The 27,108-nt window shown below is 45.1% G+C and overlaps 1 protein-coding gene across 3 annotated transcripts in view; it reads right to left on the bottom strand.

The window, feature by feature from the left end:
• Positions 1-27,108, bottom strand: part of LOC149367681 (transmembrane protein 117-like) — a 205,759-nt gene that overhangs the window by 16,313 nt on the left and 162,338 nt on the right. For 2 of the 3 annotated variants that reach the window (XM_089556825.1, XM_089556818.1), the window contains 2 exons: positions 25,428-25,688; positions 6,903-7,029 (listed from right to left, as the gene is read on the bottom strand). In XM_089556825.1, the coding sequence (XP_089412951.1) occupies positions 6,903-7,029; positions 25,428-25,688 (388 nt within the window). Of the gene's footprint in view, positions 1-6,902; positions 7,030-18,381; positions 18,830-19,025; positions 19,204-19,277; positions 19,418-25,427; positions 25,689-27,108 lie in introns of those variants that run through there. The other variant, XM_089556834.1, reaches the window with a different exon arrangement.

Raw genomic sequence — 27,108 nt, 5'->3', positions numbered from 1 at the left:
AGTAAAATATTTGTCCTATAATTGCTCATTTCATAGCCTTTACGTTTTTCATATCACCGGCACGCACTGCTTTGCTGGTGCCGGACTGATATAGTTCTAGACTTCGTGTGATATTGTCTTTACTGATCAAATACGCAAGAACAGGGAAGCATTGGTATGAGTTATGTCTGCCACAATTTTTAAGACATACAAATACATTCTTTTATTTAAAAAATACATATTTCACTTGTCTAGACAGTGCATAGCGTTAACTAATACACAATGGCATTGTCAATGGCAGTGCAGTTATTATTCTTGCGTTTGATCCCTCCACAAATTCTATATTGAGGCCATGCTGCAAAATCAGCCCCCCCCCCCCCCCCCCCCCCCACCCGAACACAATTTCTGGCTACCCCACTGCCGTGAACACAGATTAAAAAAAAAACAATACCGGTCACCGCGACTTTCGTTCAATGCAACATCGCGGCCCTACAACACAAAACTGAACATGCAAAAGTCCAACACACGCTAGTGGAAATTCCGCCACATAAGAAAGGGGATGGAAACCTCTATTTCACCGAAGGACAGAACAAAAGCAACCTCCGACATTATCTGTAAGACAGTAAAACTTGCAGGGAAATCCCAACTCGTAATAATAGGTGATTTCAATGCACATCACCCGGCCTGAGGATACCGGGGAGTGCACATCAGGGGAACGGCGCTGTGGCAAGCCATACAAGCCAAAGGTATGACGATCGTTAGCAACGTCAAAGCGCCAACTAGGATAGGCAATAGCGCCACCATAGACACGGCTCCCGATCCTGCCCTGAGTAAAAACGTTCACTCAGCCACGTGGACAAGTACAGGTATCACGTTAGGAAGCGACCACTATATGTGGAAACGACCTTCGAGACGGCCCCGTATAAACCTCCCCAGTTAAAAACAAAACTTACAGATTGGGACAGCTTCCGTACAGTCAGGAACAAAACTGCTCCTGAAGAAATCAGCAACATGAACGAGTGGACCCGCGCCCTTGAGGAAGACATAAAAGCCACAACAGAGAAAACAAGAGGCAATAACCTCGCAGCACATGACCGACCCAAAATTGAAACATATGTCAGAAGCCCACCTGAGCTTACAACAACGGTGGAAAAAACAAAAGCACAATCGCACCCTGAGAAAGAGGAAAACACAGCTGGAAAGGAAAATAGAAGCGCATACGTTCGAGCTCGAAAGACAGCAGTGGGGCCAGGTATGCGACAGCATGAATGGGCACCTGGGTAAGAAAAACACGTGGCCCCTCCTATGACACTTACTCGACCCGATACAGACCAAAACGGCTCAACGCAATAGACTCGCTCAAACTGTACACCAACATGAAGACAACACAGAAGACTTAAACAAAGGTAGATATCTAAAAAACACGCAATCCACCGATGCACTTCCCTGGTACACAGGCGAGCCAAACCCAAAATTAGACCAGGAATTCAGCACGGAAAAAGTATGGCAGGCTATGCGCCAACTTACGACAACATCAGCCACGGGACCCAACAGAGTCACCAAAAAGATGCTGAGAAATCTAGATTTTACATCAGTGACAGCCCTAACTGATCTAATCAACAGGCATTGGCGAGAGGATGAAAGGAAACATGCCAGAATCATCTTTATACCTAAACCAGGCAAGCAGCTAAAAGTTGAAAACCTAAGACCCATCTCCCTCACATCTTGTTAAGGGAAACTCATGGAACACGTAGTTGTAAGCAGACTCCAAGGATACGCAGTGGATGACTACCTCCTACGCCCCTGCATGCTTGGCTTTAGAACCCAGCTGTCCACGCTGGACATCATGCTCCAGTTGAGCGAAGAAGTGATCCTCAAAATCAAGAACACGAGGGCCATCATCGGATTAGACTCACACAAGGCCTTTGACAAGGTACCACATGAGGCCATCCTCACTAACCTATCGCGCCTAAATCCAGGATCCAGAACCTTCAACTACACAAGATCGTTTCTGGACAAGAGGATGGCAGAGAGATCGCTTGGCGGCACTATCTCAGATCTTATTCCCATGGGGTGTCAAGGGACTCCACAAAGCTCAGTGCTCTCGCTTTTCCTATTTAACCTGGCACTCGTAGAATAACCAAAACAACTCGAGGCCATCCAAAATCTCAGGCATACCTTCTATGCCAATGATGCAACCCTCTGGATCACTGAAGGAAATAACGAGGAGAAAGAAGAAACCCTACAAAGGGCAGTCGACACCACAGAAGCCTATGTCAAAACGGCAGGACAAGAATGTTCTCATTCCAAATCGGACCTTCTAATTACAAGAGACATTGCGAGGGGACCAAAATCCAACCGCCCACCAGCCAACATAAACGTGCAAGCGCAAGGCAAAGTCATTAGACAAGACAATTCTATTCGAATCCTTGGACTGATCATTCAAGAGAACCACAAAAAAACCGATACCATCCAAAAACTAAATGTCTCGGTACACCAGACCATTAGATTTATCCGACACATAGCAAACAGGAAAAGAGGTGTTAAGGAAAATGATCTATGCTGATTGGTGCAAGCCTTTGTCATCAGTAGGATGACCTACGCCCTCCCCTACCACCATTTATAAAACGCCGAGAAACTAAAAATTGAAGGACTCATCGGGCAGGCCCACCCTTAGGTCTACCCATCAACACCTGCACCAAAAAGTTACTGCAACTCGGCCAGCACAACATGCTAGACGAGTTGACTGAGGCCCACAGGAGAATGCAAGAGCGCAGGTTCGCTCGCACCAGTGCAGGTAGAGCGATCCCAGAAAGGCTCGGAGTAAACATAGAACCGCTCAACGTGGACACCCGCCAAATCTCGTCCTTTGTCAGAAAGACAATCTCGGTAAGACCATTACCGAACAACATGCACCCCGTCCACCACAAAGGAAGACACAAAGCTAGAGCACAAGCCCTAGCAAGGAAATTCGAGGGACAACCGGATGTAATCCACACTGACGCGGCCGCTTACCCAACACCCGAGAAAGCGTATGTGACAGCTGTGGTGACTGACGGAGGCCAACTCACAGCAAACGTGACTGTTCGAGCAAACTCTTCACAATTAGCCAAGAAGCGGCAATTGCCTTGGCACTGACAAACCTGCGAGCGGAAGTGATTGTCAGCGACTAAAAAGCAACCATTGGAAATTTTGCCAAGGGCAGAATATCTCCCACCTCCTTGGGAACTCTCAAGAATGACCTGATAGACAAGCAAGATGTGGAATTGGTCTGGGTACCGGCTCGCACGTCAAGCCCGGGGAGTGAGGCAGCCCAAGATAAAGCTCGAGGACTTATCGGCCGAGCTCTGGATGCTAACTCGGACGCCGGAATGACAAGAAGACTTTAAAACCTATCGCGTGATCACGCAGCATTACAGGCTAGAAAAGCTAATCTTCCCAACTCCTCATAAAAACCTAACCAAAAAACAGGAGGCACAGTGGAGACAACTCCAAATTAAAACTCTCCCTAACCCCACTGTCCTAAGCCATGTGTACCCGGAGAGATTTAAACTAGAGTGCAGTAAACGCGGTGGCAAAGTCGCTGTAGGCCACATCTTCTGGGACTGTCTGACAGATCTCCCACCAGTATAGAGGCTCGCACACCCGGGTCAGTGGCAGACTTTGCTGCTCAGCTCTGACCTGGAAACACAAGTACAGGTCGTGACAAAAGACCAAGAGGTCGCCGCCATTCTCCACTGATGGCCACCTAGCAAGATGAACTAATCCACTTGTTACTAATGCCGGTAATAAAGCTTTCACATCCAAAATTCCCCCATGTAATGATCCCTCCCCTACAAGTTGATGACAACTTTTTTGGAAAAAAAATGTGTTTTCTTAAAGCGAGTAATTGCAGTGCCACCCTCTTCCAGTGCTTTCACTGAGTCTTTTTACTGTTCCACTTTCCTGACTCGACTTAATATGTGAAGACACTGAGAAGTAAACATAAATTTAGATGCACGTTGCTCTCTGCATCATGTCTTTGGCACTTCTGTGCTATTACTGTTTGCAGCAAGGTGCGTCAAGCCCCATCCATATGTGCATGCAATGTTCGTGGCATCTTTGATAAACTTGCATGCCCTGAAAGAAGTGCAGTGTGTGGGGGGGTGGGGGTCCACAGTAGAGCTCTTTGATATTATCAGTTCTGAAACTTCACGTAGGGTCCATGTATCAAAAACTGCAGTCTGAGGTGGCCAAAATTCGGATGCTCACGGATTGTCGAGCAACTCGCAGTCAATAACGTAAACTGTGCTCAAGTTGAAAACTTCGAGATAGTTGATAAACGCACCACCGCCTGCCAAAAAAATTGGTGAAACAGATGCATCAAGAAAAATTCATAGATATTAGTCTTCAGATAAATTAAGAAGTAAAAGAAAAAAAACGCTTTTCAGAAGACACTGGTGACATAAGGAAACAGCTTTTATAGGCCACATCCAGATGGTGCCACCGTCTGTAAGCACTTCACGCAATGCATAGAAATAGCTAGGGTGGGAAACACATCTCTCTATTTAGCCTCCGTGGACATGAGCAGTGCATTCAACATTGTGAACAGGGAACTCCTACGAAACATTCTGCAAGATAAAGGCATTGATCATGAGATGATTGATTTCCTACAGGTAATAGAGTTGAAATTACACAGGAAGGAATACGAAGTATGACAACTGTCGAGGTACACAAAGGATTAAGGCAGGGTTGTCCTCTATGACTGTGGCTGTAAATGCTTTCTATGATAAATATGGAAAGAAGGCTGCAATAGTGCATCGTACATGGCTGCACAAGACAACAAGGAGGACTCCACCCCATATATGAGTCTGCCATTTGATGAAAGTATGATGCGAACCAACTAGCCCAACTTTCCATTATTTTAAGAAAGTAATATACTAGGTTATTATCTGTCGTGCAGATTAGGCAAATACCCAGAGTGGCCGAATACAAATACCTCGGGGTATGGCTAAACGAAGGGAAAATACACACGAAAAAGCATGAACAGTCTCTTAGGGCAAAAGGATGAAGAGACACTGGGATAATGAAACATAGGGCATTATGGGGGTACAACAAATATGAAGTACTAAGAGGTATTTGGAAAGGAATAATGGTGCCGGGACTTACTTTCGGCAATGCGGTTCTGTGCTTAAGGGCAGAAGTTCAGTCGAGATTAGACGTAAATCAGAGAGCTGTTGGAAGATTAGCACTAGGTGCCCATGGGAAAACCACAAACGAGGCAGTACAAGGGGATATGGGTTGGGCATCGTTCGAAGCACGGGAAGCTAAGAGTAAAATACTATATGAAGAACGCCTGAGGAAATTGGACGATAACAGGTGGGCAGCTAAGGTATCTAAAATATTTATACAGAAAGAGCGTTGACTCACAGTGGCGGAAAAGAACTAGGAAGCTAACTAGTATGCTGAACACGAGGACAGAGAAAGAAAGAGCTTTAAAAGAAAGGTAAAAAAATGCAGAAGGTAACAACTCGATTAACTGAATGTAAAAGAAGCAGGCTGTAGGACTATATAAAAATTGGAAAAGGCAGACCAAGAAAGAATCGTTCTATGACAACTCAAGAAGCAGTGCGCTAATCTTTGAAGCTAGGTCAGGGTGCCTTAGAATGCGAAGCTGCAGAAAGAAATTTAGCCAAGAAGGTGACACATGTACAGTGTATGGTAGATGTGTAGAAATGGCTGGACATCTCATGACCGCAGCGGTGGCCTAGTCGTTTGAGCATCCGCCTCGCATGCGGGAGGTGTGGGGTTCGATCCCCAATGCTGACGGGTATACCCACTGGTGATACAGTGGGTACGAGCTTCCCCCTGGCCTGGTGCTCGGCTTATTCAGGGTGAAATGCTTGGGATATGGCTCATTGACCCCACCATGAGCAAACCAAAAACACCTTCTGCCATGGCGTTCTTTGGCCACAGATGCCCTTGCACCATAAAAATTCACTATCATCATCATACACTCATGTGACTGTATCTATCTGAATGTGGATACACAGACGTTCACTCTCGCCAAGGCTCTAGGGTTAGAGATAACAATGGTCACGTGAGTGGCTGCGGTAGAAGTCAGCAAAAAGCGATTGGAAAATTGGTGGCTCAAAAGCAAAAAGGTAATCCCGCCCGCTAGCCGGTTCACTTGACCGACCGGCCGCCCGCTTGTCTGCCCGCTTGTCTGCCTGCCTGCCCGCTTGCCCGCCTGCCTGCCTGCCTGCCCGCCCGCCCGCCTGCCTGCCCGACCGCCCGCTCGCCCGCCCATTTGCTTGTATGCCTGCTTACCTGCCGGCTTGCCCGCCATGTGAGACCACGGCATAAGGCTTCTCCCGGGTGTGATGCAGCTGAGAAAAATGTGGAGTAGCAGGCGTTGATGATAACTTTTCGCTCTGGGTCAGCAGTGTGGTATTGCTGTGCTAGTCTAGAGTAGTACCTCGTCTTGTCACCCCCTCCCAGAAGCAGTCGCTCAAAGAAGCAGTGCTTGCCCCACCACAGCGACTGTTCGATTCCAAGAGCGAAATGTCATCAGTGTCAACTGCACCTTCACACTCTTGTCAGGAGGAGCGGCACACACAACAGCTGCATCACACCAGGTCGGAGCTTCAGGATGAGTGCCCGGGTCTCGCGTGCATAATTACACAGTTTGGGCAAAATTCTGGAGGCCCGTGTACTGAGTGAAAACAGCGCGAAAGAAGAAGCCCGAAGGCGAAACGAAGAAGGGACAGGAAAGAGTGCTGAAAGAGCATGCACTGTGCGATGTCAGTGCACGTTAAGGAACCCCAGGTGGTCGAAATTTCCGGAGCCCTCCACTACGGCGTCCCTCATAGCCTGAGTCGCTGTCGGACACCCACAAACCAAAGCGCTCTTTCTCCCACGGGTGTGTAGGGAAGGCCACTCACCACTAATGTGGAAGACGATCTTGGGCAGATGCACATACTTCTGGAACATGTGGTACTTGAAAGAGGCCGCATGCAAGCCTGGCAGCTTGATGTTCACATCACACACAAAGTGCGGGAAGTCCCAGTCCTGGGCAGAGAAACAGGATGCGGTTCAGCCTCGCTTGCCAGACAGAAGGGCTTAGTCAAGCTGTCCTGTTCGCACTTTGTTCACCCAAGGCCGAGTTCACAGTGGAACGTCAGTGCACGCTAAAGAGCTCCGGGAGTAAATTAGTGCAGAGCCTTCCACTAAGGGGTCTCTCATAGCCCATCCTTGTCACTTCACAAGAAAGAAAGAAAAAAAAACGATCTACATGTGGTCAAATGCACATTATTCACCTCAGGCAGACTTTTACCAAGTTAATGATATCCTCAAGATAGCATGTTATGAGACGAGCTGGTCACTCATCGTTAAGAAAAAAGCTGTGCGAAACAGATGTGGATGAGACAGTGAATGAGGCAGGAGCAGAATCACCATTGATTTCATTTCAAAAACAAACAAACATTGTAAAACAGACATCGTACGTCGTAAAATCCTGTGCCAACAACTCATGTTCTCGAGACATAACAGCAGCACAAAAAAGCACATTCATAAAAGGAAGGAAACGCACATACACACACGGACTAATGCCGCACTCACAACTGTTCTATGCAAAAAGGCATGATGAATATAAAGGCTGTGTCACGCATTCGTGTACAGAATGCACTAAAAAAAGACAAGTGCCAAAGGCAAACCTAGAGCCGACATACACCACAGAAGACATCTTATCTGATGATAGAGGAAAGGTGGAATTCTGATCTCTGCAAGAAAACTGACTAATCGCTCAAGCAGTTATTGCAATAACTGACACGAATCTTTTTTTAGTGTATTCTGTGCGCGAATGCATAACGCAGCCTTTATATTCATCATGGCTTGTTGCAATAAAACAGTTGTGAGAACAGCATTGGTCCTTGTGTGCACGTTTCCTTCCTGTTTTGTGCTGCTGTTAAGCCTTGAGAATGCAACCAACTCGCCCGAAACCTCATTTTACTAAAACAACCCATTATTCATGAAGTACTCAGAAACCTGCTTTCTTTCCTGCGCAATATAATTGAAGGCTTGCTGGCACAATCATTTTCTACTTATGAAAAAAAGCCTCTGCAAGTTCATGTGCTGTCTGGTCGCGGCTCGTCGTCAAAATTTTTGCCTTAGCCAGCAGTGGCTGGCATGGCTTGTCACTAGACCTGTAAAAGACCTTCGTATTCTAAGGTTAAAAAAAGTTATTGATGCCTAGAGGTGCTGCCTTGCCCAAAGCCTTCACAGAGAATGTCCGATTGCGCTGATGCCTTGTGCGTGCTGGCGCTCCTCCGAAGTGAAAATGTTGAGTCAAATCCAGGCCCCGAGACTAATGATGTTCAGGCACTTCGTAACAGGCAGAAAACCATACTTTAAACTATTGGGGAAGTTAGCAAAAAGCTTGACGACTAAGCAGCTCGGAGAGACTTGCAACTTAATTCTATTGAAAGCAAATGGATGCATTAGACAAACAAAGCACTGCAAAAAAATGGCCGAGGATCTGTCTGCTCCAGTGCGCGAGTTCAACTTATTGAGCTCGATAACCACAGTGGGCGTAACAGCGTTGTCACCTGTCAACTCAAGGAAACCAGTGACGAACCAGTTGCTTCACTGCAGAAGCGATCTATTGGTTCCCAATGCATTAAAAAAAGTTTCCTCAATAAAATACCTGCCTGTGCTAATTAAGTGCAATTTGTCACGGGACTTGAACTTTATTTCTCACCATCGTGAGTGGAGACTGGGACTAAAGGTACCAAGCACCTGACGAAAGGTCCCAGCCCGCTGCAGTAAACAGTTTTGACAGCAGTGATAACAGAAGGAAATATACACATAAACGGTAAAAGTACAGAATTTACATAAGTACACACATATTACGCTTGTATATAATACACATTACACAGCCACAATGCTCATATAGCACAACTGCACTCTACATAGTATTAATTTTGTGAACAGATATATGTACATACAAACAAACAGAAATGGAACAGAATGACAGTGATCAAGAAAAGGAAACAACATCGGCTAGTAGCAATGCAGCAGGCTCGTTTTTGAAAGTTCCCAATGAAGCGCTAAACCCTAACAGTTCCTCAACCTTGTTTAATATTTCAATTGACTTAAATAAGAATGTCTACTTTCCATAATTCGTTCTTGTTTTCGGCATGTGTCTGATGTTTCGCCGTAGAAGGTTTCGAGATGCATCTGGATTGGATGTTTTAGAGAATAATTTCTCTTTGTGTACTGTAAGCAGAAGCTTCTTATAATAAATTTTGTCGGCATGAAGAAGTGAATAATGCCGGAATAATGGAGCCGTTGCAAGATCTGCATAATGGCCAAGGTAATTGCTGTATATAAGAAGAATGCGTTTTTGTAAAAGAACTAGCTTGTAGTTCATTGTTGTTGTTCCCCATACCAAGATCCCATATCAGAGTTCTGAATAAAAAAGGGCATTGTATAACTGTTGTTTGAGCCAAAGAGGAATTAGGTGTGCTATTCTTTTAATAATACCTCTGGCATAATCGGCTTACATGTGAGCCCTACGATAAATGTTCATCAAACCATACAACTAAGAATTTTTGTTCCTTGACGCGGGTAATTTTTGTCATCAAAAATTAAGTTAATGTCACTATGCATGTTTTTGTTAATAATCTTGCTATAAAACTTGCAGGTGCACAGGCATGTTATGCAAAGTTTGTTTTTTATTACCTCTTAGTGTCAAACTTTTAGTTTATAATGCACTATTTCTATCTAATCATTCATATTATCACCTAGTGCAGGGCACAACACATGGTCAAACGCAGACAGGTTACAAAAAATACCGAAAAACGCCTTATATACCATTGCAAAATGCTCCGTTTAGGGCTCATACTCAACCGTTTTTTCACATCACTGAAAACAACACCAGTGAACAACCTCTATAATTTATTCCTAAATAAATGGCATGAAAGGAAACTGAAAAATGACACTTTCTTAGATGATGTAGCTAACTTACAGCCCAGAAGTACTAATTCCAACTCAACATGTAGCAACATCGTCTGCTGTGTGCCATCTTTTTTCAAGACTTATGGCCATCAAATGCCTGGGTTCATAGTTCCAAACTTTTCTAATTTGCACAGTGACACCGAGGGCATGATTATATAGTTTTGCCAGCTACGCACTTTCTCCAAAGTTTGTTTTATTAATTATTACTGTTAGTTATTTCACACTTCCAACGTATGTGCAATTTTTTCATGTTATTTTCACTGCCATCACAAAATTGTATCAAGGGAATGTTTAGCTATGCACGGTAGCCCTCTTGTTGCTATTGTTCAGGTGTCTGTCCTCTGCTGCTGCTGCTTTTTCAGTATGCAGTGATGCACCCCTCTGTCAAGCCAGTCGCAGGTTTTTGGGAGCATCCTTAACATCCTTGATGAAAGATATTTGTATTTGTGTTCACCACTACCATTGGCTTAACAATTTCTAGTATTGAGAGAATTCACTGTGTCGGCCCGACTCTAGCAGGCCGGTTATCATGCGGCTTTTAACTTCAATGAAAATACAGAACTATTTCGTAAAGCCTACAAGTTAAAAGATTGCCAACGATTACGTTACCTCCTAATGAGAAATTTGAGCGCAGCTCATCAGCTGTTTCAGCTTTTCAACAGATTGAGGCAAGGAATTTGAGCAAGAAATGTATGTACAATTGCAGGCAACTTGTTATTTTTCACACATATTCCGTCTTCAAGAAACACTCCACTAACAGTTCTTGATTGTCGTGAAAGAAGCTTTGTGGACGGAGAAATAGATGGATATATGCTCGACTTGCTGCACCAATGCCTGGTTCTCGAAGACGAGGTCTGCGCAAGTATTTCGCGAGGTTGCCACAGCTGTGGGAGCCGTTACGAGCGAGAGGAACGGAATGTTCTCCCAAATAAGTGGTAAGAAATTCCCGTTTGTCTCTATATCCACATTAAAGTCCCCACCCACTCTGGCACCCTGGCAGGTGGCAGCATTTTTGGCACAGTTTCTGGCACACCGTTGTCAATGCTAAAGCATGCAGGGCACTTCTGCCACTACCACAAAGCACGATTGAGGTGTCCTCTGTTCCAAGAGGGCAGTTATGCACCTTCAGGTGTCCACTGAGATGTGTGAGACAGATACTGCGCATTTCCTTTCCTCAAAAACCAATTTACAAATTTTACCCGCTGCTTTCCAAGGCCCCAATATGCCCTATTGGTTTCGCAGCTGTGGGAGGCAGATACTGCGCATTTCCTTTCATCAAAGAAATACCGAAGAAATTCTACAGTCTGCTTGGCAAACGCCTTGTGGCCAACCCACTGCCGCTTCCCCGAACCGCTTGGCGCGGAATCACTGGGCCGCTTCGGAGCCATGCATCTCACTCACTCGACTGCAATGAGACGTCTGGCGAAGGAGCGGCGGTGCAGCTTCCATCGCCGCCGCTGCGCGCGCTCGTTCTACCGCTACTGTATGACGTCACGGTTGCTATGCACAGCTGCGCCCCCCACTGACGCGCCGGTTGCTAAGGAGGGGAGGAGGTTGTGCTTTTACCATCTCCTTTCCAAGCTCCTGCTCCATTGCCTTCGCAGCTTAAAGGGTGCCCACTGCTGGTTACAACGGACAACGGCAACAGCGCAAAACGCAGAAACGGGCGCCTAAGAGCTGCGCTCTAAAAGTACAAATCTGTCCATCAGTGATGACTACTCTTGTGATGCCTGGGTTAAATGAAAACATTTATGGGAGTAAGCGAAGGCCAAGAAAGATGAAGGTATGCACACCATGAAACTTTCTTGTGGCAAACTATTTGTAGACAGGAAGCCTCTCATGGAGAACGTGGACAAGAGGTGGTGCAGTGGCCGTGACGTTCTGCTAAAGTTGAGGCCGCTGGTAAAATTGTTCTCCTTGTCCTGAATTGCCCAAGTGTTAAAAACAAAGTTGATGACCTATCTGGCTTAATCAGTTCTGCAAGGGCTGCTATGACAATTGGCACTGAATCATGGCTAGACTCAACAATGAACGATAGCAAGGTATTTCCGGTCTCCCTTAATGTTTACCACAAAGACAAACCAATGCACGGTGGGCCTGTTCTTCCACTTGTCAGAAACTGTTCTCAAAGGAGCAAACTTCATATTGATAACACCTCAGCTGAGCCAGTCTGGCAGCGAGTCGCGCAGTGAAACTGCACTAGTCTTGTTATCTTGTTATCAATGCCTTTTATCGCTCACCTGCTTGTGATCCTGGTGCTATTTGCCAAGTGAAAAAAAAAACTGCACGCTGCTTCTCCGGAGACCGTGTTGCTTTTCGTGGCGATATTAACCTGCCCGAGGCCACATGGAATAATGGCAAATGTGCGTTAACCTCTAACAGAAAAGATTATGTCAGATACCCTCGGGTTTGTCCCCCACATGCACAAACCAACTTGTGGGTCTAATATACTCCATTTTGCTGTTTTATAGTGCCTCTGACCCTGTCACTAATGTTGACGTTAAGAGTTCTCACTTTAATCAGTTTTGTGTATGGCAAGTTGGCCCTGAAACTAAGGGAAAGAAACCAAGCCATGGATCACTGGCCCTCTAATGTGGCCAACAAAGAAGTGGTATAAGCTCAATACTGCAGAACAAAGTCAGTCAGTAACTTCAAAAAATTGAAGGATTCAACGTTGCTTTATAAGCTCCATGTAAGGGAGAGACTGAACGAGTTTATTCGTGACTTAGCCCTAGGTTTTACAAGCAGCAACAAAAAGAATTCACCAGGGTGGAAATTTTGGCAAGTCGGTATTGATCCATAACATAAGAGTAGCGCAAAACCAGGACGACGGACACAAGGGGAGAGAACACACACCAACAACACAGGCGCTAACTTCCAACTGACGAAGAAAACCAAACCCAACCAAGTGAACGGAACGTGTATCCCGCCTGGCCGACCAAGAGGACTCTGGTCGGTGCATCGCTGATGGTGTGGACGTCCTTTCTCACTGTAAGCCTCGCCCCTCGAAAGTCAATGTGAATCGCGTTCTGTCCTTTCTAGCCAAACAGTCACTTTGTGTCCTTCCCTCTGACAAAGAGGGAGGTTTTGCTGTGTTTTCGCATGATACATTCAATGAGAAAGCCCACCGTGCTGTGACAGAGGTTTTTGAGGCTCGTAGGAAGGTCTCACTTCCCAAGCTTAAGGCACAAGCCATGAAGCTATGTGACAAGCTCAATCTTGCAAAAGTGGCAAAGAGCATTGAATATAGCAAGCGTCTCTTCCTAGAAGTGTTTTTCAGCGCAGACTCACAAGGTTGATGCTCCCCTTAGGGTAATAATTTCTGAACAAGACACTTGGCAGAAGTCATTAGCTGTTTCTCCAAGAAAAACTTAATATTTTGCCTGTCAATGACCCGTTTCTTGTAAGAAATTCAGAACAAGTTGTTAATGCTGTGAAATTGTTGTCCGACAAGAGCCTTCTCGGCTTCTCCATTGACGTTCAAGATTTGTATTACTCCTTGCCTCATGATAACCTACTTACCATAGTTGAAGAATCAATCCTTCATTACGGTGCGGTGTCATTTCAAAATGAATCAGGGCTGTCTGTTGATAGTTTTTTGGAACTGCTGTTGTTTTATCTGCGCTCCACCTTCACAAATTTCCAAGACGTTCCGTTCATCCAAAAGCAGGGAATATGCATTGGGTCCTGCCTGGCCCCCGCACTTAGTAACCTATACCTTGCACACCTTGACAGGATCCTCCAAGACCGACTTGCTAATTCTTGTGTGGTTAGAATCTTCAGATTTGTTGATGATTTTCTCTTCCTTGTTAACTGCACACCTTCGAACCTCGAGGCCGTTACTTCAGACATTTTGACCATTGCACAAGGGTGTTTTCACCCGCTACTATTGACTAGCGAAATGCCTACTGACTCAGAGATAAGGTTTCTCGATATTCGGCTTAAATTCATGGACAACCACGTTTGCTGGTGCTATTCACCTCGCGCCAACAAACCGCTTCTACCTTACACATCAGCTCATTCTAAACTCGTGAAACGAAGCATTATTAACCTCTGCATAGAAAACGCCTTTGAAAAGTCATGCCCCCAAATCAAATCAAATCAAAGTTTATTTCCCATCTAACACTACAGATGGAGGAATCGTAGAAAAAAGCTGCCCTTGGGCAGCTTGACGAGTCTACACATCTAGCTCCACATCTAGCTTTCATGAACAACTCGCGAGGTTCCTCGAAGCAGGGTACCCTAAAAATTTCGTTGGTTCAGTCGCCGAAAACCTCCTGAAAAAGAAGCTCCGCAAAGAACCCAACACTACAGAAGAAACGAGAGGCAAGGTGGCTGTCATTCCTTACATCCATTGTCTCGCGCACAATCTCAAGAAAATAGGAAAAAAGGCAAACGTTCGCGTGGTGTTTTCAGCTCCAGGGAAGCTCAGTGTGTTATGCAAAAGGTCCGTGCCCTCCGCACATAGCTCCCAAAAGCAGCAGTGTACCATCCGCCACAGGAAAAGATTTGTTAAATGTACTGAGGGCATTGTGTACAACATTCCGCTCTCCTGTGGCAAGCAGTATATTGGGCAATCCGGTAGGTGCCTGAACGATAGGCTTCGAGAGCACAATAATAACATGAAGACTTATACCGGCAGCAATCTAGCTTTGCACTGCAAAGATTGCAAGTGCTTGCCTTTTTTGGACAAATGCTCAGTCGTTGCTAAGAGTAGAGATAAGCTAACTCGCGGAATTGTGGAAGCTGCACAGATTGCTGCCTTACAAGATAACTGCCTTAGTACTCCGTCCATTTCCTTGTCTAAACGAGAGCTGGTCTTCTTGGGTTCAAAACATCCGTGATCTCACATTTTTTATCGCATTTTTCGCACCTTTTTTTCGATTTTTTATCTTAGGTCAGCGCATGCACTACTTTTGCTCAGGTTCCGTTCACTTGGTTGGGTTTGGTTTTCTTCGTCAGTCGGAAGTTAGCGCCTGTGTTGTTGGTGTGTGTTCTCTCCCCTTGTGTCCGTCGTCCTGGTTTTGCGCTACTCTTATGTTATGGAACAAAAAGAAATTCTGGAAATGTATGAGACGTTGTAGGAATGACAATGTAGTACTCAAGCATGAAGATTGTGTTGCGACCAATAATTAGGAGAAAGATACATTGTTTAACAATTTTTTTCAGTCAGTGTCTCTGCATTGCGACAGCCTGTAGATAAGCAGCCTGTTCCCATGGATCAGGTTGAGCTCTACACAGTGTGGTGAAATTGCTTGAAATTACTGATGAATCAAAAGTTTGCGGTCCTGATTGCACCTCACAGAGTTTTAAAAAACTGTTCTACTGCTAAAGCCCATTACCTCGATGTAATGTAATAAAATAACCTCTGTCCATTAAACAAAAAGTTGCATTAAACAAAAAGTTGCTTTCAGAGGGTAAGCTACCTTATGATTAGAGCATTGCAAATGGGGTAGCTATTTTAAAAATGGATCAAAATCTGACATTTCAAACTGCAGGCCAATTTCGCTTACTCTTGTCTGTTATAAAATCCTTGAACACACACTGTTTTTGGAATAAATGATACACATTATCTGTACAGGTTTCTCAAATAATCACCAACATCGGTTTAGAAAGGGGCTCTCTTGTACAATGCAACCGATTGAATTTTATCATGATATAGTTTGAAAATATTGAGACGTCACATGAAAAAATGTGTACATATCTCCTTCGCATTTGAAAAAAAACACAAACTTATTAACATTCATAGCACGGAGAGGTTCAAAAAGACAGCCAACGCAGAAATACATGGAAGCGCTGTTTTCGGAAGACAGTTCATGCAAAGTTTATGTTAATAGTGCAATTAGCAACACTGGGTGAACTCTCAGCTTCTTGCAACGTAATATAGCGCAAGCACGACGATGAAAGAGGCAGCATATCACGCTTTTGTCAGGCCTGTTCTTAAGTATGCCTGCCCTTTGTGAGATCTGGTTCACCGTGTTCATATTGATGCACTAGAGAGAATTCAGTCTCTTGCTGCGAGATTTGTCCTGAGGAAGTATGACCACTTTCTGAGTACCACTGTGTTCAAGAAAGAACTTTGGCTGAGTGCCCCTTCTGTGGACGTTGCAAAAATCTAAGTCTGAAACTTTTCACACTCTATTCACCACAATCAAATGAGAACCTCTGCATCCTCACATCTTCATTCCCCCGCACTGCCTTCTTCTTGAGGAGAACACAGCTGCAAAGCTCGACCTTATGCCTCCAGGACTAATCTTCCGAAAAATTCTCCCTTTGTTCAGAACACTGAAGATTGGGAAGGTTTACCTGCATATGTGGTATGCCGCAGCAACTCTGTGGATGGTTTTTGCCAAGCTGTTTGGCCCCGCAATAAGCCCCTGGCACTGTGGGCTCTGTCCAAGTGCACAACAAGTAAAGCAAGAAAGGTGCAGGCAGGGGAAAGAGCCCACCCACAGCCGACCCACAGAATGCCAGTGCCGGACAGATCTCAGGGTAGGAGAAAATAACTGCCGAGTACTGCCCTTTCAGAAACATAACAACAATAACCTGCATGCCAGAATAACAAGGTCAAAATACGTGAGCAATCTCAAATGCAGCCGAAACATTATGGCTGCAAGCTCTTCAAAGCCTTCGCTACAATATTCCACATGCTGTCATGTTGATAAGACTTGTGTCATTAATTGTGAGCCTGATGGTGACTGAAAGTTATCAAGAGTCCTCACTCAATTCAATAGTAATAATATTAGCAGCAATATTTCATTCCCAAGGTGTCACTCAGATGTGGCTTCCCGGGCATGTGCATCTACGATACCCGTCTCAGCACAAGTTATTCTTCTGTAGTTTAGCCTGTTCACTACTTGCAGTAATTTACGCAGTCAAGGTCAGTTAACTATAACAAGACACCTAACCATCAGCTAAATTTGCCGCCACTCGATTCTTTTTTACAACTGCCCTCTCAAGAAATAGGCAGCTTAATAGGCAACATTGATTAGAACAACGTTGACACAGTGTTCGAGCTTGGCCACCTCCTGCAATAGTTTCAGGAAACTGAGCACTCTTTTCAGAAATTCTGTAGCAACCCCATGTGAAATGTTCCGAGCAAACATGTGAACTTGGAGTTGAGGACCAGAACCTATAACTACAAAAGAACCGGTAATAATACTTGAGGCCAGCTCAATCAGCAAGGAAAAACCAGTAAAATATTAAAACTGTCGACTAAAACTCGTGAAAAACGAAGCTCCCATTTTTCATCGTAATTCACAAGGCGTTATCAAGCTTGTTATATGCGTCTTTGCTTGCTGGGATCTTGCTCCCAAATTTGAACTCATGAGATTGTCATCATTCCTCCGCATGCATTCTGCTAACGTGAGAGTGCAATTATCGCCGCAGAAACGCGAGCCGCGCTTTTTTTCAACTGCCGCCTGAACCCACTTATCTTTGAACCAAGCACAATGTGAAGCTCTGTCTTGGGCCGCACAAAAGGCCCGAAGTGATTGCTGTTTTTCACAAAGTACAGATGAGAACGCTGTAATCGTGGCGCATTCAGGCGCACCGAGCGCGCTGTCACGTGGTATTTTTTAAACTCCGCGGGCTTTCATTTTTCCCGAATAAAAACGGCCACGCTAAGTCTATCCCGTTGGAGGTGCCTGTGTTGGACAACATTTGTGGAGCTCCACAACTTTCCTATTGACGCCCGAGCGTTTCAAGCTATATTTAAAAAGTTAATTTATTTATCGCAACTAATTATTCAAGTAGGACGAGCGAAAAAAATAGTACTGTAACTTAGATAAAGCCTAATAACATCCACTGAAGACCGATTAGGTTTTTTTAAATCTTAGTCCAAGTTAGCTGGGACACTCTCTCTCTCTCGTGTGTGTGTGTGTGTGTGTGTGTGTGTGTGCGCGTGTGTGTGTGCGTGCGTGTGTGTGTATAAAATAGGTTTTTTTCTTCCGTTAAGGTCCTTTCTGTTACATATAACCTTTGTTGCAGTTGCGTGCTGAATGTTGTTTTTTTTGTTGTATATAATGTAAAATATACTGAAATGGACGCTTATACGTGGTTTTCTGTAGCATCGTTCAGGTAGCTTTTCAAAGCACTCACATAAAGGCACAGAACAGATAGGAATTTTATTGCGCATAAGTTACACCGTCACGTTGCACAGAGAATTCAGTAAAACTTGCTGGTTACACAAGCGAAAACAGGTGGTGGTGTGCAATCTCCTTGCGTTTGTTTTCTCCCCACTGCCGCAGGAACCCATCTTTCCTCGTGCAGTCTGGCACCACTGTGGAACAGTGCTAATTCACCCTACTTGTGCTGCCGAGGTCGCTGTCATCATCAGTGTCTGTGTTGACTGCTTCAATACACAGACTGTGTAGTAGACAGCACGCAAGTATAAACAGTGTTGCTTTCTTCACTGTCCGAAACTCGAGGTAAAGAAGCTGCTTGAACCAGCCCTTCAATAGGCCAAGTGCATTCTCTATGCGGACATGTGTTTGGCTGAGCCTCAAATTGTGGTTCGTCTGTTCAGGGGTGATAGAGATTTTCGTAATCTCTGTACGGAGTCAAGAAATACTCCCTGATGGGGTACGCCACGTCCCCTAGTATATGATATTTTTCTGCACAGATCCATGGCAAGTCATCTGTGATAAATGAGCGCCTGAACACTTTCCCATCATTTGATTTTCCTGTGCAGCCAAGAAAAACATCGAGAAATTTATGCTGACTGTCACAAATAGCCTGCACATTATAAGATTTTCTGTCATGCCTGTTGACATAGGTTGACCCTATTGTTGGGGCACCTCGTTTCCACACAGGTTCTGTCCACACATCCGAGAACATCAGGGAATCCAGAAATCTGAAACATGAAAAGGATTCCATGCACCACTTGGACTCCACTTCATATTTGGGAATGCGAAAAAAGCTCGTTTCCAGGGTACAAATTAAGTTGAGCTGAAATGAACATTTCAATTATGTGCAAGAAAAAGTTGGAGCATAATAAAGTAGACGCTAACATAAATAGCATACAGTGTGATAGCTGCGTGCTACCCTACCTTTTCGAATTTTTTTACTGCAATCCACTTTTGCTTATCCGAAAGGGGAAAATGAATAACATCTGTGCTGATGCTCTCGAGGAATTCTGCCACGTGCTTGATACTGTCGTACAGTGTGCTGTCTGCCATGCCGAAAACCACAGCAGTAGTTCGGATACTTGTCTTGTTCCCAGAAAACCTGAAAAAAAAAAAAAAAACGATCATGTACATCATGCAGTTACAATCACAGATATTTCACAGCAGTTCACTTGCCAGAGGAATGAAAGAACATGCTCTTCTGCCGTTTTCCGCATGTGTGGACCACGACCGCTGCTTTCTCCATAGAAGCTGGAGTTCTCGTAGTCGGCAATTTGTAGCAGGTGTCTTTTTCCGATCCGAAAGTGGCTTCGAAACTGAAACAGATCAGCCCATCAAACCAGTTTCACGAATTATTGCCGTAGATACATAGGGAATATTCAGTTAATTGCTTGCCTTCTCGGTCAGGGTAGTTCAAATTGAGACTTATTTGTGTGGCTATATGCTAATGATACACCACTTGCTCTATTTTTCTATGAAAATGCTCGCCCAAGCTGTTTGTGTGCGTAACTGGCCAGGAAAGATAAGGCGTAACAGCCATGAGAGCGGCATTAGATTCTGCACAGGTACAACAGCGATCGCAGGCGATATGTTCTCCAGATAACAACAGTTTCTAGCGCATTTTCTGTTGAAAGAACTAGCGAGTTCGACTAGCGCTTTTCAGTTAACATCCCCTCATTAAAGCAGTGTTAAAAATTCAATGCCATATGTGCTCGCAGCCACACATACATCCATAACAGTGCTTCAGAATAACCGGAACTTTAACATAAAGGCTAACATTGTACATTAACCACTACAGGTGATATGGAAGTAATAATCGTGGTAACTTACCTCGGTTTCGTCAAAATGTTTTACCACCCGTCTACAAAGTTCACAACTTTTGGCCGTCCACTGCCTTCATTTTCCTCTATCAATGCCAGTACTATCTCTTCATCTTTGCTGTCAGAAGAGCCTGGAAGGATGCCATCAACAATCGCGGCAAGCAGATCAGGCCTTTTCCGTGCGGACGCCATTTGTCGTCTGCTGCAATGCCTGCTGGGATTGCTGCCCTTCGCACCGCCGATTTTGTCGGTGTGCCTTGGGGCAACAAAACAAAGTGCCCCCAGATGGTGCGCCCCATTCATTGAAGATGTCCAATGCACACTGGTGCAATTTATCGAAGATAAAACTTCGCACCGGTGCACACCAGTTTATCGAAGATGCTAAAAGATTGCTTTGCAAAGATTCTTGCCCCCACCCTCGCATCCCTTACAATGCTGGGCTAGGTGGCCTCCTGAATTACTCGCTACTGCCGAGCTATGCTCGTGTGCCCGTTTGTCCAATGCAGAACCTGCCGCAGGTGAGGGGAAATTCATTAGAGGAATGGGGAAATCGGGTGAAGAGAATTCATTACAAATGAGGGGAATTCACGTTTCGCCTTTACTCCAGTTATCACGAGACAATATACCTTTTTTGCATCTTTGTTTTGACAGTTGTTTTTAGTTTTTTTTTTTTCGGTGTTCTTACGCAATTCCTGAGTAGTGTGATTTCATATTTCCTTGCTGATTCACCTGGTCTCAAGTATATTATTACCAGTTCTTTTGCAGGTTTTTTTTTTGTAGAATTCTCTCCCCTGTGTTTGTCTGCCCATGTGCTAGTGACAAAGGTGGTCGCACGCCTTGGGTTCCCGCCTTAGATAGCCCGTGCTTTTGCTTCCGTCAACAAACAGTTGGCAGTCTGTGCCCCCCGTGGTGTTGCGTTCGTGTCTTTACCTCCTGTCCTTTTGTGCAGTTTCCAACCTTCCTTGTATAATTGTTGGTCCGCAAAGGCACTCAAAATGTCTTTTCTGAGTGACTCGCATGCGGTCGACAACACAACACTGGTCATCACAATGCACGGATTGCAAGCCAAACACTACAGCCAAATCCAGGAAACCTGTACCCTGCCATTCCGCAGGCTCCCCCCCCCTCCCTTCAGGTTGTGTCAAATGTGACATCACAATGCACAGGGTCAATACAGTATAGCTGAGGCATGAAAAAATGAATAAGAAAATCTGCCTTTCCCGCACTACTAATGTATTGCGGGTATAAGCCCAATAGTAATATAAAAGATTTGGTCCGTAGGCAATTGAGGTTTTGCCACCCAAAGGTAGAAAGAAATCAATAGGTCAACAGTGAAAATCACCTGTGAGACAGCAGTATTGCCAAGTAAGGTCCTTTCTCGAAAATTATTTTGTGAGAAAATTAAGGGGTTCTCAGCCGTGTCATTAGGCACACATGATCTGGGCCCCAAGAAGAACTCGCAATACAAATTCCACTGACATTTGTCAACATCAGAAACCTGGCGGAGTTGCCATTTAACCATACACAATGTGACTGCTTGAATTTTAATATTTAGTAATTTATTCTCCTCCAGAAATACTCGATTTGGGCCAGTGGTGTTGAAACGCAGCAGCAGTTTTTGATGATGCAACAGTCAAGCTGGGCACTGCCTTTTTGACTGGTTGGGCATTCAATTTGTACTTGACTCTTGCACACTCAGGAAATGAATCCAATATATAATGCATCTCATTATTCTGGTCTTTTTGAATAGCAAACAAACTAAAATACTACAAGCAAATGAAAACTAATAAGAATAACGCTAGGGGCTATTTTTTACGCTTCATTTCAAATTATCTCATAGGAGAGTGCTGCTTAAAAAAAAAAAGGACACAGAAATGGTCATCAGGCACCACTGCCAAACCTGTGGAAAGAAAGTAATGGGACTGGAGGTAGTTTTCCAAAGCCAAAGGGAGTCAACAGTGCATGCAGGCTTCCAATAATTGGGCGCAACGCGTGTCTTGTAGCTCCAACCTGGGCACTGGGTGACTGAAATAGGGGAGTGAAATGCGGTTTCACCAGATCTTTTAATTTTTAACTTTGCACGTGGAATAAATTTAATCTGCAGGCTCTGATTTCTCCTGCCGTATATTGCCGATTATAAGTACAACCCCCGACCCAAAAGCTGACTTATAATCAGCATTATATGGTAATATTTCTGCAGTGGTCTCTGGAATCGTTTGAGCCACAATGATCAGCAGTGGAAAAAATCCTGCCCTGCCTCTTTGCAGGGCAACTCCAGCGGTTTTTTGACCTGCAGACATTTTCCAGAAAACTTCACAGTAAGTTCTCCAGAGTCCTTTTGATCCTTAGTGCCCAGTTTCACAGCCGCAAGCCATCTTGTTTCAACCCAAATGAATTTAAAATTTTCTTAGTTCATGCACTCAATTGAAGCAATCTAGGGGCAACATTGCATGCATGACATCGCAAGCTGCACATATGTTGGCATTCTGTGCATTTACCGAGGGAAGAAGTTTTGCCTTTGTTTTTGGTCATTGCAAACAAACAATGATCGAAGCTGGCACTTAACAGTAATGAGTTTACTAGTTACTCAAGACACACACAAGACATTTTGTGACACCCATGATGTCATAATTTTGGCCCATCATCACATCGTACTTTGCTCACAATTCAGTTTTGGTTTTCTAGCTTTTACTGCTTTACAACTGCTGTCTTCATTACTTTTAAAAAATATTAATCAAAACTAAAAAAGGAAGGTATAAAAAATATATAATGCGATAGTCAATTTAATATAGCCGCAAATCCTCCTGAGTTGTCCTCCAAAGGTGCTCTAAAACATCTTCCGAGGAGACCACATCAACTTTACCAATCATTGCATTGTGCTGTCATGAACACTTGAAAGGAGTAACACACTTCTACACGCAGCAGAGGACGCACAGTCACACGCGGAAGTTGGCAAGCCCTTTCCGGCAACTTTTTCATGCTCGCTGCCTCCTCCATTGCTCGCACCGGAAAAACTATCAGGCATCAAGCTACACCATTTGTGGCTCGGTAATCTCATCTGTCCACTCTTACAAATACCTTGGCGTCACCCTTTCAGATACACTAACCTGGTCAGAGCATATAATGAACATTACTAACGAAGCCAATCGCACTCTTGGTTGCCTCCGTCGAAACTTGCGCCTAGCCTCTGCATCCGTGAAAACACTTACTTATCTTACATTTATCAGACCTAAAATAGAATACGCATGCTCAGTCTGGGATCCCCATCAAGCTAATCTTTCTAACACCCTCGAAGCTCTACAAAATCGCGCTGCCAGGTTTATTTTCTCAGACTACTCCTCTCATTCCAGTGCCACTGCACTCAAATCACGGGCTAATCTTGCTAATCTTGAAAAGCGACGCTGCATCTTCAGGCTGTGCCTTTTTCACAAGTTCTACCATACGCCACTCACTGTTTCAGCAATCTTACCACTTCATCGACAGTCAAGACGCACCAGCCATCCTAAAGCCGTCTATCCGCCCCCAGCACAGACCACAGCCCATCTTCATTCGTTTTTTGTTCAGACCGCTCGGGACTGGAACAAACTGCCTGTCGACGCTGTGCACCACTCCGACCCACATTCCTTCAAGACTGCCATCGAACCACTCTTCACTTGAACATTATGCCCAACCCTCATGTAATACCCCACACCAAGGGGCATTTGAGGTACTAATAATAATAATAATAATACCAGCTCAGCAGAGATGGCTATGGGTTCAATTCTTTCACACGACCATGGCCGGGGCCAGTAAGCCCCGTAGCTCTGGCAGGTCAGGAAGCTCCGCCCTTCCAGATGCAAAAGGTAACGAGAGGGGAGGGAAACACGTGAAGGCACTGAATTTCAAATCCTGACCACAAAACCCATTAGAAAAAATTCTTGCTGGACAACATCCGTGAAGCTACCCGAGCGCAGCCATACGGCTACAAAGGAAAGCTGTACAGCTTTCTCAGAAACTTCGTAGTTAAAGAAAAATTCGTCCTGGTCCGGGGTTCGAACCCGGGACCACCGCTTCACCGGAGCAGTCGTTCTACCAATTGAGCGAAGCAGGACGGCAAGCTTATGGTAGGGCGAGAGCGAATTGATCAATAACTCGAAGTAGGAACAGTGTTGACCAAATATTTAGGGGAATCCTCCAAGGTGGAGTAGATTTTGTAATAAAGGAGTAATTACTCATTGATGTCCACCCGAAAACAGCCATACGGCTACAAAGGAAAGCTATACAGCATACAGCTTTCTCAGAAACTTCGTAGTTAAAGAAGAGCGACTGTTCCAGTGATGTGGTGGTCCCGGGTTCGAACCCCGGACCAGGACACATTTTTCTTTATCTACAAGGTTTCTGAGAAAGCTGTATAGCTTTCTTTTGTAGCCGTATGGCTGCGCTCGGGTGGACGTCAATGAGTAATTACTCCCTTATTACAAATCTACTCCACCTTGGGGGTTACCCCTAAACATTTGGTCAATCGTGAAGGTGCGTCCTTCAACAATTGAGGTATACCGCAACTTTATTAGAGCCCTTTTAAGATTTGCTCGATTGTAAGGCTACAAATGGATTGCTGATACAGTCTTCTTTGCCGTTCGACGACTTCGTGAGCCTCCCGAGTTTTGTGTATTATTTGGGCTTTGTGTCTTGCCAAGATGACAGCGTTAGAGAATAATGGTTTTGCACTTCTTCATGTTTTGGTGCATGGAAAAAATTCAATCTGGATAAGGCTTTTTTCTGTGCCCACTCAGTTGTTGGCAGGTATATGAACCAGTTTGACATGGTCTTGTGCTGCACAGTATCTTTGTACACAACTACCATCTACAACCCATGTGACTCCCATCTGGGCCCAAAAGAATGCGGTCGTTCTCGTCACTGGCTCCCAGGGAATTTCATGACAGACAAACCAGCACCTGTGACAACCTGCACCAATGAGCTGCATTAAAACGTCTTTTAAAATGTCTTTGAATGGTGCTCCTTCATCAAATCTGTCCCTTCATTACAGAGATTGTCATCTGAACAAACCCGGTGTGTCCAAGGTGTCCAATAAAAAGGCATGCTTTCCTCTCCTTAACTGGGCTCAGATTAAGTTTAGACATCGAGATCAGTTGACTAAGGACTTGTGTGAAGCCTATCACATTCACAAGAACAGTGACACGTGCGTTAGCACACCTTCTGTATCCATCCATGAGTGTGAGATTTCGTATCTGGATTCCTAACTTTCTTATGTGTGCTTTTTTCGCAGGAAGCGCAGGTGCTTCGGGTTGTCATTTGAGAGGATATTAACCTGTGTGTTTTTTCAAATAAACTTTCAGTTGTCAGTAGTGCTTGTCCCTGTCCTCCCTTCTCTGTCTTTGGTCCTCGTCGCAGCGCTGGTAGTAACAAACAGCTGCAATGTCTGGCCTCAACCAACAGTGGATGTGCCACCAAGAGAGCTGGAGCACAGACCGACCTGTGAAGAAGTGCGTCAGGAGACAGACCTCACCTGCATGACGATGAGCAGGTCCATGACGAGGATGAAGGAGGCCAGGAAGGCCCTCGACAGCTCCGTGGTGGCCACAAACTCCCGGTTGAGGTAGTCCCAGGAGATGCGGTCGCTCACGATGAGGCTCACGACAAGCGCCGACAGCAGCAGCGCCACCGACCAGAAGACGAAGATGCGCGTGCGGCCATGGCTCTGCCAGAAGGCACGCAGGGTGGGGGCCCAGCCCGGGTACAGCTCGTCCTGGAGCATCATGTCCGTCACCTGGGGGGGGGAAAGGCGACCGCATCAGAAGGCCCTCATCATCATCATCAGCCTGACTACGCCCACTGCAGGGCAAAGGCCTCTCCCATGTCTCTCCAATTAACCCTGTCCTTTGCCAGCTGCGGCCACCGTATTCCCGCAAATTTCTTAACCTCATCCGCCCACCTAACTTTCTACCGCCCCCTGCTACGCTTGCCTTCTCTTGGAATCCACTCCGTTACCCTTAAGGACCAGCGGTTATCCTGCCTTCGCATTACATGCCCCGCCCAAGCCCACTTCTTCCTCTTGATTTCGACTGGGATGTCATGATTAACCCGCTTTTGCACCCTCACCCACTCCGCCCGCTTCCGATTTCTTTTAACATTGCACCTATCATTTTCCTCTCCATAGCTTGCTGCGTTGTCCTCAACTTAAGCTGAACCCTCTTTGTTAGCCTCCAGGTTTCCGCCTGTGCAAGTGGAAATGGTGAAGAAGTAAAAAACAGTGCAGCGACGACAAACAAGACAGAAGAGAGAAGAAGGACAAGCGCTGACTAACAACTGACGTTTATTGGATAAAAACACATGTATTAATACCCTCCAAAAAAACAACCAGGACGCATGCTACTCCGCAAACACTTCTAATCATAGGAATAAAGACACAATCTCACAGTCATCGAGAAGCACAGAGGCAGTGCTTACACACTTGTCACCATTCCCGTGGATCTGATATGCCTCACACAGTTCCCTTGTTAATTTATCCCTATGCCTGCAAACAACTTGTGTCTCATAGAAAAGAGGAGTGCACATTTTCTTATCGGGGGAACCCAGGATATTATTCAGGGGGCAATCTCTGTTATGTAACGCAAGGCTGAAAAATGGGGGACCTTTTAAAGGGACAGTGAGGAGAGCACTATTAATATTTTTTTTATAGCAAAATCCGATAGTTCGGCATTTCATGGCTTTGTTGCCACTTGGCCGGCAGAGAAAGATGCCTTTATTTCTAAGAAACTTGGATTCGAAGTTGAAAAAGTTTTTCCTGCCGCTCTGATTCAAACTTGGGATTCTCCTATGACGACACAGGACTAAGTGACGTAAAACATGACGTGAACATGACGTAACGCAGACTCCGTGATTTCTGGCGGCCAGCAGTGCGACCTAGCAGCAGCCGAAAAGAAAGGTACCGCCGGCCGCACGTTGAAGGCATCTATCGGCTATTGCGGCCGTCACTACAGTCGCTTCGCTTACGTTTGCACTGGCGTTTTGCCAGCGTTACGATGGATTTCGTTCTCGAAGTCGCCAATGAAGTTCTCGCAAATAGACACATTTAGCATACCGTGTACCTTAATTGTTACCACTAGCGGAATACCGGGAGCTCGCCTAACGCCGGAGAGCAGACGCTGATTGGTCCCGATGCTTCAGGCGCGTGCGTAGCTGCCGGG

The sequence above is a fragment of the Amblyomma mixtum genome, chromosome 1 (genome assembly GCF_055824585.1).
Source record: "Amblyomma mixtum isolate Tamu chromosome 1, ASM5582458v1, whole genome shotgun sequence".
NCBI lineage: Eukaryota > Metazoa > Arthropoda > Arachnida > Ixodida > Ixodidae > Amblyomma > Amblyomma mixtum.
This window is presented reverse-complemented; position numbering and strand designations above follow the sequence as displayed.